Here is a 12,348-nt window from a genome sequence, read left to right as displayed (position 1 = left end):
AATATGGCCTGCTTGTGTGTTAAGCGCTTTCGAGGCGCTGTCCATGGTGCTGCAGTTGCAGAGTGGAGGAGGGGCGGCTTGCTGGATCAAACATGTCGTTATATGTCACTAAATGGTCCAGCCTCACCGAGAGAGGCGATATCTTTGGAAATGTTTCGTGCGAACCGTTTCAGCGGCGGAATTTCCTGATATAAAGGGGATAAATTACGCCCAGATGAATCGAACAAATGAGGATTTGAAGCATCCGGCGTGACTAGATTTCTTCATGCCGTATTTTTTCGATGTGTGACGGTCTAAACAGCGCTCCTCCAACTGGACTTAATAAATAATGAAAGTGGACGGCGCGGCGCTGCGTTGCGTGGCGGCGCGGAGCTGCACCTGATTCGCTGATGTCAGGGAGCCAGTGCAGCATTTCATGGTGCAGGGTGTAAACGCGTTCATCGGTAAAACTCCCACATGCAAGCCCGGAGAGAAAGATGCTGCCAACTCTTAAAATGTGGGCATTATTTTGTGTTTGGCTTTGTTGCCTGGCTCAACCGGGTCATATGAAGAAGGTGTTCCGATGTCCTTCAACATGCAGCTGCTCCAAGGAGTCCATCATCTGCGTCGGGTCCTCTTATGTCCCCAGGATTACCCCCAACGACATCAATTCTTTGTGAGTAGCCTCCTTATGTGATGTTTCTAATACGTGTGCAATACACTAATTTTGTAATCCAAAAAAAAAAAAAAGCAGGGAAAGAGCTGGAATTGAATTGAGTGTTTTTATGTTGTTGTTGTTTTTAATTGTTTGCTGATCAAGTCACAGTGTCCGCTTCTTCTTGCAGGAGTATTGTCAATGGGACTTTCTCCGAGGTCAAAGAGGCCATGTTTTCTCACATGCCATCTCTCCAGCTTCTGTAAGAGCCGTTCCTCTCTATTGCCGCCTTGAATTCAGGCTTCAGTCGGTTTTGAAGCGCATCACTTATGGCATTCACAATCTGCTAAACGACAAAACACGAACAAACAAACAAAAAAAAAAGATCTTGTCACGTGTTTTGATTCACTCATACATTTTAGATTACATTTTACTGATACAAATGTACCTTTATTAGTTGCATGGAAACGTTACAAGCAGAGAGGGCCTGCAAATAGTTGAAAGCACACGAATAAGAAGCTCATCCCGAGCAGTCCTCGACCAGAGGGCATTAATCTCCTCTGTGATTCCATTAGGGATTGTTGTGATGTCAGCATAAACACAGGCGTGGCAGGTAAAACGGGAAGAGTTGACACACTCTCTTTGCTTCACGTATGTGATTCGCTGGGGAGCCTTTTTACGCGTAGCGCTTCAAAACCCTGTGTGTTTCAGCGATGTCTTTTCACCAACCAGCAGTGAACGTTGTCATTTCTTACAGGCTGCTCAATTCCAACTCTCTCACGACTATACGGGACGATGCCTTCTCGGGTCTTCCGCATCTGGAGTACCTGTAAGTTCTTTTGTGGTGTTCATCAAAGTAATGACGAAGCATATCATGGCATAGCTTGATAAATCTGCACAGTTTGATCTGTGAATGGTTGTGTGGTTGGCTCATGGTCTTTTAGAACCTGAAGTCTACACCCTCTTGTGGCTAATTTTTATTTTATTTTTTTTTAATTTTCGATGGATTCCACGACCTACTGCCCAAAACCAATTTTATAAATCGGAATAAGTTAGACTGTTCAGAAGCATTTCTTATGAGAATATTTGATGTGAACAAACTGGACTGAATCCATTTCTGAAACGATCCATATATTTTATTTACAAGCGAGGCGGCGAGCGTGCAGGGATGCCGTGATCGAACGTGATTTTTCCCTAAGAAGGAGTTGGCAGGGGGATGCAGCACAGGTGGTTATTGGCATGCTTGAACTTACAGAGCCACAAAACGGCTGTGTTGCCACCTGATGAGAGGAGAGCGCAGAGACCAGAGGGATTTCTTATCTAGATGTGAACTTTATTGATCCAAAGTTAGACTGGCAGAGATTCGTTCACTGAATCAGGTTCAAAAAGTCCTGGAGCAATGCGGAAGTGCAGATGAGTTCAAATGACTTCAACTCTATGACAAATGGCAAGATTAAATGCGCCGTGTTTGTCAAAGCAAGAACATTTTGGGAAGCCAGGGATCGTCATTAGCTGAATCAAGAATCGTCCACCCGCATTTCAGTTTTGCGGATACGCAGTCAGAGCCGTAGCACTGAATGATTCAGTGAACGAATCTTTTTTTATGAGCTGATTCTAGCGATTCAGGACCCCGAAAGAACTGTCTTCCTCGAGACTAACCGATATCATTGATAGAATTGTGGACTTTTTTGGGGGGATAATACTGTTGGCATGCAGCAGTCACGGCAAAATGACAATTTTCCTCTCAAAATGTAGGGAAAAATTAGACCTTTCACACAGTACGAATCACCCACCCATCTAGTGATTTGCCCATTGGAATTTTAGCCAAATTTTTCTCCGTGGAACAGAAAACAGATTACACTTCCAACCTGCCAATGCCTGTTTCTAATCCTAGATGTTATACCCAGAAAATTGGTGTATTTTTGCCAATGAAAGATGGATAATTATCTTCAAGTTTGAAGTCAAATATCTGTGCTGAACCAAAATAGGACTATGAGGTAATTAAAGACGCTCCAATATTCTGTTCAAAATGTTGTACAGCTTCAATAAATATCTTGAACCTATCGTACGGAAGATCAGCAGGGGTGGAAGTATTTTCACAAGTGGTTCATTTGAATATGGACTAACCTGGCAATTCCACGTTTTACCGCATGTACAGACAATTGTTGGCCGAATCAGATTTATTAGAATACTTCTGTGAGAAAAATCTAGAAAGGAATCCAAGACTCAGTCGATAAGTCCTCTGAAAAAGTGAATAAAAAATTGACTCCATGTCTTCCTGACAAGGGACCGCCATGATGAAAAAGTGAACGACCTGGCTCATAGTTAAGTCTGTACTATTGATTAAATAGTAACTCTCTTTGGACATGGTATGGTGAGAAACATGAAACATTTTGCAAGTACTATTATTGCTTGTAGACTGTACTGTTTTTTTTTTACAATTGCTACGCATTTTAGCAAAATGTCATTCATCACTAAATCCAATGTTGTTGTTTTTTTAATGTTTCACAGGTTTATTGAGAGTAATAAGATAGAGACTGCCTCCAAATATGCCTTCAGAGGACTCAGGGACTTGACTCACTTGTACGTCCCAGTCGTTATCGTTTCCAAATAAAAGCTAAGTAAAGTAATAGTTATTTTTAGCAGTGGTAAAAGGAACATGGCAACTTTTTTGGGGGCGGGGGGGATACTCTCGTTTCCCATCCTCCCCAGGTCTAGACATGAGGGTAGATAGCTTTTCTACCCCCTGCGCATGCTTTACATACCCAGACTGGCTGACTTCTAGTTAGCTTAGCGCAAGGAATGGTAGGAGATGGGATGTGTAATGCCTTGAGGGTGGGTTTTTGGAAAAATGGTAAATGGGCTCATTTTTGTGTTGTGCATTTCTTCCTTCGTGACACACAAAGCGCTTTACAATGTCATCTCACTCACCCATTCGCGCGCACAGTCACGCACTAATGGCGGAGGCCAGCACGTAAGGCGCCAAACAACTCATCCAGAGCAACTAGGGGTTCAGTATCTTGCTCATAGGCGCTTCAGCGCGGTCCATGTGGGAAAGTGAAGGCTGAACCAGCAAACCCTGAGTTGCTAGACTGCCACTCTACCTCTGAGCCATGCTGTCGTGTGGTACCTACACTGCTTCAGTTTCTTCAGGCCATAGATACAGTTTGTCTGTCTATGGTTCTGGCTGTCCTGCAGCGCAAACAGAGCTGCTTCTATGGAGATGCTGTCATTTTAAATGCCCAAAGGACCTTGCGCAAAAAGGAAAGAAAAGAAATGTTGAAGCAGATTTGTGTCGTGGAGCTGCTCCAGCTGATTTTCATTATTATTGGTTGCAGTGAATGACACGTGTTTCAGGATTTTAGCATTCCTTCATCAGACGTCATCAAATATATTCAGGGTCTTTACTTTGTCCAGAAGTAATCCCTTTAAATTGATTCTGTGTAGAAATACAAAATCTGTAGGCAAGTGAGAAAATGTCAGCACAGGGAAGTTTCTGGTTTCCATTTTCTGTTTGAGTTGCTTGAATCAATGACCTCTGACTGGGCCCCGGTTGTGTCCACTGAAACAGTCCATGTCGAGTGCAAAAAAAAAGACTGAACAAATTCGCTGAAATTCAAAGGTAGCCAGTTTACAAGTCAACAGGCTACCTTTTTGAAATAATCAGCTCCTGTTCATCGTCTTTCAACTCCAAGTAAATGTCTGAGGTTGCTGTACGGACTATAAACAATGGGCAGTGGACGGAACAAAGAAGTCTTGGACCGGATATTCGCTGGTTGCACCAGAAATCGTGAAATACTCGCCTTTGTTCCCAGAGGTTGAGTCGTCGGACAGAGCCGATGGGATCTGAGATTGGTCCTCAAGTATTCCTCCTCATCCTCTCTTATGAAGGCAGCCATGATTAGTGCAGCAGTTGCTCAAGCATTTTGTTTTTGTTGAGCCAGTTACAATGACGCTTTTGAGGTGAGGCATTAATACGCTGCGCCCAGTTCTGCCAGATTCTGAATTGATAATATCTTGAACTTTTAAATGATTTCATGATGAATGTGACGCGCTAATCAAGATATATGAGTGGAGGAAAAGACAATTTTGGAGAAAATGTATTTGATTTCTTTTGAAAGGTATGGTAAATGGACTCTATTTATATAGCACTTCTAGTAGCGCTGAGAGTGCTCGAAAATGCTGCCTCATTCACCCATTCTCATGAACACACACACACACACACACACACACACACACACACACACACACACACACACACACGGTAGAGGCTGCCATGCAAGGCACCAACCTACTCATTAGGAGCAATTTGGGGTTCAGTATCTTGCTCAAGGACATGTCGACACTTCGAGAACTTCCCATCCACTACCATTTAATATGCTAAGCTAACTAGCTGGTAAGCTATCGTCTGACTCTGAGGAGAACGGCAAATGAATATATTTCCCCAAAAAGTTGCTATGTTCCTTTTAAAGAAAGCACTGAATACGGAACAAGACTAACGTTTCATATCAGTCTTTTGTATCAGAATGAATTCATTTGCTGTCACTTGCAGTCAAACATCTTTCATAATACCATTTGCCGTATTGATCCAAGCCTGTTGTGTTTAGGTCTCTGGCAAACAACAATATTAAGGCTCTACCGAGGGACCTCTTCATTGACCTGGACTCACTGATAGAGCTGTAAGTTTAAAGTGTAACTATTGTGATGTAGTCTGCTAGTACCGCGCTGCAGGATCGAGACTTTGTTCCTCTGCAATGACATACAGTGCTCCTCCTCCATAGGGACCTGCGAGGCAATGCTTTTGAGTGTGACTGCCGTGCTAAATGGTTGATGATGTGGTTGAAGTACACCAATGCCACGGTGTCGGATGTCGTGTGTGTGGGACCTGAAGACATGAAGGACAAGCGCCTCAATGACATGACCAGTCTGCAAAATGAGTGCATCTCAACAGGTGAAAAACACCTGAGCCATCTGGCCTTGTGTGTCTTTCGTCTAACTTGCATCGGGGCCAGGTGTTTTACCCGTTAACTTGCCTTGCCTCTCCCCAGATTTCACCCTACATCAGTCACTGATGTCCGAGTCGCTGTCTGTTGACACATTCAACTACAAGAATGACGTGTTTGTGGCTATTGCTGCTCCCAGTGCAGAAAGCTGCATGGTTTTTCAATGGGACCACATAGAAATGAATTTCAGGACCTATGATAACATAACAGGTACGGCACTGTCTTGACAAGGTGTTTTCTATGCCATCTTGGAGTTTTGACTCACGCCCATTCAATTCCCTTTCAGGTCAGTCCATTGTGGGTTGTAAGTCTGTCATCATCCAGAATCAAGTTTTCATCATCGTGGCTCAGCTCTTTGGCGGTTCCCACATCTACAAGTTTGACGAGGACCAAAGCACATTTAGCAAATTTCAAGACATTGAGGTGTCCAAGATCTCCAAGCCCAATGACATCGAGGCATTCCAGATTGGCTCGGACTGGTTCTTTGTGATAGCTGACAGCTCAAAAGCAGGTCTGTCCACCCTCTACAAATGGAATGACAAGGGTTTTTATTCCTATCAGTCGCTACACGAGTGGTATCGAGACACAGATGCAGAGTTCTTGGACTTGGATGGGAAGGCCCACCTTATCTTGGCAAGCCGCTCCCAGGTGCCTGTCATCTACCAGTGGAGCCGGAGCAACCAGAAGTTTGTTCTGCAGGGCGAAATCCCCAACATGGAGGATGTAGTCGCTGTGAAGCACTTCCGAATTAAGGAGGAGCTCTACCTGGCGATGACACGCTACATCGGCGATTCAAAAGTTCTACGTTGGGGTGCTAAACAGTTTTCAGAGATCCAAGCATTACCTTCACGAGGTTCCATGATTCTCCAGCCTTTCTTTTTCAAAGAACGTTACTATCTGGCACTGGGAAGTGATTACACCTTCTCGCAGATCTACCTGTGGGATGATGAGAAGAAACTCTTTGACCGATTCAAGGAGGTGTACATCCAGGCACCGCGCTCCTTCACTGTGGTCTCAACTGACCGCAGGGACTTCATTTTCGCCTCGGGCTTCAAGGGAAACACACAGATCTTTGAGCATATCATCATTGACTTGAGCTTGTGAGGGGCTACGCCTTATTGCCTCTCCTGAAATCGAACGTCTTCCACTGAAAAGATACATTCGTGAAGTATGAACGAGAGACTTAACTGAACTGATAAATACGTATTCCTAAGTAGGTTTCTGTCCTGAATAATAGCGGGTTCAAGTAGCGTTTGGAATCCTCTCTTTCCTCATCTCATGTTGACGGTTTCTCATCGTCCTTTACCTCTCCTCTCATGGCTTCCCGAACTTTCAGAGGTACTCCTATTTCTGCAGGGCTGTGAATGAAGAGGGTGGGTAAATGGCAAGGCAGCTGGTATTGTTGTGGAAGTCCCATCTTACATTCATTTGAAATATAAGTTAAGGAGTAGCAGTTTGGATCTGTAAATTTTGCCATGATAAATTTTAATTACCCACCCCCCGCCTCCCCCGGTCTGGCTTTTTATGAGACAAAATCTACATCAGGACCTGAGAAACATCTTAATAGTTATTTTAATTTGGCGCAACTGAGGATGTAATAGGTGCGGTTGCTCATCGACGCGCTACCTACCTCATGTCCTCACACCCATGGTAATGTACAGTATTTTGCCTTATCAGCACTGGGGTTCATCGTTCTTTTGGGCCTACAGTGCCTCTCTGTGGTTGTGATTAAGTATCACACCCTTTTGCTTTTACCATACAGGGAAAGTCTTGAAAGCACAAACCTTTAATTGTCATAACTCAGATTCCAGTCTGTAGAGCGTAGTCGTGTAGTGGAAAACGTTACCGTAGGTGCTATAGATGAAATCTCAATCAGTTAAAATTAAAGTTGATGTTAGTGTAGGACTGGACGTAACTAATGCCTTCTTGAAACAACATATATGAATGGAATCCCCATTTACCATAGAGATAGAGGCTCTTTTTTTTTTCTTTTTTAAAAAAAATCCATGTAGTGGTTGTGTTTAGGGAAATAAAACTATCAACGGAATCAAAATAGATGGACGACTGACATGAGTTCACCTTTTTTTTTTTTTAAGGCTTTTTGGAATTAAAAAAAAATGCTTCCGACTCTGGGATCTTGACACTGCTCTGAAGTCAAAAAGACATTGTCCAAACATGGCAAAAAAAAAAAAAAAAGTTTATGTAAATATATCTACTCAAGGTGAGTGGCGTTTTTGGTTTGTCATTCTTTTCTTTCAAAAATCCTGAATGTTTACTCACAAGCTCCAGATACGTCGGTATATCAAGGACTGCAGTGCTACTAACTGTCACATAAAAACATCAGAATGGATCTTTTCACTTTAAAACAAAATATTACTGCAACTTGCAAGAGCATGAAATTACCAAAAAAAAAAAAAAAACAACAAAAAAAGGGTGTTTGCCAAATTCTTTTTCGATAAACCTAACACAGAAGTCTTGACGCTTCTGCTCATAAAGTGAATGGTATTGCAAGTTAAACAAGTATAAAGGAATATGCAAGCTTTACAACCTACAGATTCTTTTGTATGGTTTTGTTTCAGGCATACTGAATGTTCTCGAATATACTGTAAGTTTAATCAGTTGAATATGAAATTAAATGTGTAAACATATCATTGTAAGGCGTGTTTCATGGATGTGAGATGTGTGAGTATAGATGGTTGGTTACCACCACCGTTAACTACCAGGCGACGAACGCCAAACTCCTGGGGCAGCTTTACTCGGTTGATAAACTTGATGATTGATGAACCTGAGAATATGACACGTTGTTTTGCGAACCCTGAGTGGTTTCATCATGGCGTTTTGTTTGAGATCATCTTTTTTGTCCTCCTGGGCGGAGCCGTGTGTTCACTCCCTCTTCTGGAAACTCCAATTATTATTATTTTTTTTATCCCCCCAACTTTGCTGCAGTGTCGGCAACTTTTCAGACAAACTCACAAGCTAAAAGCTTGTGAAGCAACTTGAAAGCACAAAAAGGTTTTTCGTGCACTGTCATTTAAAAAGGAAGGATCGAGGATTTTGTCAAGGATCCTGAGAGACGTATCAAATGGAAAGAACTTAATTGCAGATCGTCTTTTTTTTTTTAAACCTTCCTCTTGTAAAAGCTGGTCAGACCTATGACCTGAACTTAAGAAATTTATATTTGCTAGCCTGCATAAAAGGCTTTTAGCATAAAACATACAAATGCCTCCACTCAAATAAGTTGAAAATTAACCCCGAGCAGTTGTTGTTCTCGAAAAGCACACGAAAAACATGCAAGGCAGTGGCACGTGACGATGCTGGGATCTGACTTTGATTGGTTTAAGAGTTAATTCCATTGGATTTCTCTCCCGACCTGAATGTTTTTCTTCCATTTCTGAGACTCGACATGGTAATAATAGACTGGTTCTGTGTGTATCATCAACATTAGAGTTGAAACCACAGCTGAAAGCTTGATTAAGTGGACAATGAAGAATGCAGGGAAGCGACGGCACTGATGTCTCCTCGACGGCTCCGAAGTTGCTGTGAAGGGGAAGACGAAAAAGCAGCTACGAAAAGCTGAATAATGAAAAAAAAATGCTGTGTCATTCAGCGCTTACAAAAAGATATGATGATTCTGCAGGGGGAGAACTTTGGCTATCTTGCTCTTCGCTTGTGTGAGCACAATGTGGAACGGAACAAGAGAAATATTACGGACGTGGAGAAAGAGAAACTGGTCACTCGGGTTGTCAAAGGTTTAAAGGTCCTTCAAAAAGCAGAGCCTCTAATCCTCCACAGAAATATCAAACCACAGAATGTTTTGATTGATTGACAAGTTTTGGGAATAATGATGATAGATATTTCCATCCATCCATTTTCTTCTATTATTCTTATTCCTGTTAAGGGTCGCTGGGGGGGTGGGGGGGCTGGCTGGAGCCTATCCCAGCGGCTATGGGCGAAAAGCGGGGTTCACAGGACCAACACATAAAGACAGACAACCATTCACACACACAGCCACGCCTACGGTCAATTTAGAGTATCAATCAGCCTCGTCCCCAATTACATGTCTTTGGAAGGTGGGAAGAAGCCAGAGTACCCGGAGAGAACCCACGCAGGCACAGGGAGAACATGCAAACTCCACAGTCCTGTGCTCGAGCCGGGACTCAAACCCGGAACCTTCTAGCGGTGAGGCGACAGTGCTGACCACTGCACCACCGTGCCCCCTGATCGATATTACAACGTCTTGAATTCAGGAACTGATACATTAACATTTGATTTTCTAAGATTGACGTGGAAAAGCCAGATAAACTGACTCTGGCGTAAGGTGGGAGCTACTCAGTGGACAAACAATTTACGACATAAACAAAGCAGGATCAAAATGATGGAGGGCCAGGGAGGCTTTGATCAGAGGATCTAACACACCATGCAAGTTTAGTTGGGATACAAGGTGAAGTCTTTCTGCTGCTCAAATGTTATGACCATTCTGAGAAAAATCATTGAGGAATCAACCTACAATGCTTGATTTTACTGTAGAATCTCTGGGGGGTGCCATCCATCCTGTGATGAGAACCAAACCAGAATATATAGTGGAAGAATGCAGGAAGCATTCATTCCTCTGGAAAAGTCACATCTCTTCGATTATATATTAATTCATCTCATTCTTATAATTTTGTATGGACGCTTGGCTAACGTGCTTAATGTTGCCATATTCACAGATTCCTAGAATAAAAGGGATCGTTCAACCAATAACGTAAATTTTTGAAAAAAGATCATCTTAACTGCATTGATATGACCGTGCTGAGCATTTGCTAAGAAATGATTCAAAATGAGGTAATAACGTGATTTTACAGTCGCATTCTTTAAGAGTTACTTGACGATGGCGATAGTGATTTGACACAGCCTCTGAAAACTTGGGCCAAGTTCAAGAATTTTGTTTTCTTTTGCTAAAGCTGAATAAGCAAGACAGTGCTAACAATAACCATTGTGCTAACTTATGCTAAACTAACAAATGTTAATCTGTCTCATAAGGTTTGCTGTAATTAATATTACCATTAGACAGCCTGTCTCTGGATGTCTAAGTAAACCTAGGCTAACCTAACTACCATTAGACAGCCTGGCTCTGGATATCTAAGTAAACCTAGGCTAACCTAACTACCATTAGACAGCCTGTCTCTGTGGGTTTAAGCTAAACTGGGTTTGGCTAACTACTGTTAGACAGCCTGTCTCTGTATGTCTAAGTAAACCTAGGCTCACCTAACTACCATTAGACAGCCTGTCTCTGTATGTCTAAGTAAACCTAGGCTCACCTAACTACCATTAGACAGCCTGTCTCTGGATGTCTAAGTAAACCTAGGCTCACCTAACTACGATTAGACAGCCTGTCTCTGGATGTCTAAGTAAACCTAGGCTAACCTAACTACCATTAGACAGCCTGTCTCTGGATGTCTAAGTAAACCTAGGCTCACCAAAGTACCATTAGACAGCCTGTCTCTGTGGGTTTAAGCTAAACTGGGTTTGGTTAACCACTGTTAGACAGCCTGTCTCTGGATGTCTAAGTAAACCTAGGCTCACCTAACTACCATTAGACAGCCTTTCTCTGTATGTCTAAGTAAACCTAGGCTCACCGAACTACCATTAGACAGCCTGTCTCTGGATGTCTAAGTAAACCTAGGCTCACCTAACTACCATTAGACAGCCTGTATATGGATGTCTAAGTAAACCTAGGCTCACCTAACTACCATTAGACAGCCTGTCTCTGGATGTCTAAGTAAACCTAGGCTCACCTAACTACAATTAGACAGCCTGTCTCTGGATGTCTAAGTAAACCTAGGCTCACCTAACTACCATTAGACAGCCTGTCTCTGGATGTCTAAGTAAACCTAGGCTAACCTAACTACCATTAGACAGCCTGTCTCTGGATGTCTAAGTAAACCTAGGCTCACCAAAGTACCATTAGACAGCCTGTCTCTGTGGGTTTAAGCTAAACTGGGTTTGGTTAACCACTGTTAGACAGCCTGTCTCTGGATGTCTAAGTAAACCTAGGCTCACCTAACTACCATTAGACAGCCTTTCTCTGTATGTCTAAGTAAACCTAGGCTCACCGAACTACCATTAGACAGCCTGTCTCTGGATGTCTAAGTAAACCTAGGCTCACCTAACTACCATTAGACAGCCTGTATATGGATGTCTAAGTAAACCTAGGCTCACCTAACTACCATTAGACAGCCTGTCTCTGGATGTCTAAGTAAACCTAGGCTCACCTAACTACAATTAGACAGCCTGTCTCTGGATGTCTAAGTAAACCTAGGCTAACCTAACTACCATTAGACAGCCTGTCTCTGGATGTCTAAGTAAACCTAGGCTCACCAAAGTACCATTAGACAGCCTGTCTCTGTGGGTTTAAGCTAAACTGGGTTTGGTTAACCACTGTTAGACAGCCTGTCTCTGGATGTCTAAGTAAACCTAGGCTCACCTAACTACCATTAGACAGCCTGTATCTGGATGTCTAAGTAAACCTAGGCTCACCTAACTACCATTAGACAGCCTGTCTCTGGATGTCTAAGTAAACCTAGGCTAACCTAACTACCATTAGACAGCCTGTCTCTGGATGTCTAAGTAAACCTAGGCTAACCTAACTACCATTAGACAGCCTGTCTCTGGATATCTAAGTAAACCTAGGCTCACCTAACTACCATTAGACAGCCTGTCTCTGTGGGT

At 42.8% G+C, this 12,348-nt stretch overlaps 1 protein-coding gene across 1 annotated transcript; it reads left to right on the top strand.

Moving 5' to 3' along the window:
* The first annotated feature begins 280 nt into the window (after window positions 1-280).
* On the top strand, window positions 281-8,725 carry lgi2a (leucine-rich repeat LGI family, member 2a). Its single transcript, XM_086196996.1, has 8 exons — window positions 281-655; window positions 825-896; window positions 1,392-1,463; window positions 3,146-3,217; window positions 5,242-5,313; window positions 5,416-5,585; window positions 5,683-5,847; window positions 5,924-8,725. Exons 1-8 carry the CDS (start codon window positions 477-479, stop codon window positions 6,739-6,741), a joined length of 1,620 nt encoding a protein of 539 aa, XP_086053122.1. The 5' UTR covers window positions 281-476; the 3' UTR covers window positions 6,742-8,725.
* Window positions 8,726-12,348: the final 3,623 nt, after the last annotated feature.

The sequence above is a fragment of the Aulostomus chinensis genome, chromosome 24, assembly GCF_037954235.1.
Source record: "Aulostomus chinensis isolate RoL2024-O1b breed Wild chromosome 24, RoL_Achi_v1.0, whole genome shotgun sequence".
Taxonomy (NCBI): domain Eukaryota; kingdom Metazoa; phylum Chordata; class Actinopteri; order Syngnathiformes; family Aulostomidae; genus Aulostomus; species Aulostomus chinensis.
This window is presented reverse-complemented; position numbering and strand designations above follow the sequence as displayed.

Bases quoted from the DNA above. Each gene is read 5' to 3' on its own strand.
- lgi2a (XM_086196996.1), top strand. From the start codon at position 477: ATGCTGCCAACTCTTAAAATGTGGGCATTATTTTGTGTTTGGCTTTGT. The intron at 897-1,391 runs GTAAGAGCCGTT...CATTTCTTACAG, and splicing joins ATGCCATCTCTCCAGCTTCT to GCTGCTCAATTCCAACTCTC. The intron at 5,314-5,415 runs GTAAGTTTAAAG...CCTCCTCCATAG, and splicing joins CTGGACTCACTGATAGAGCT to GGACCTGCGAGGCAATGCTT.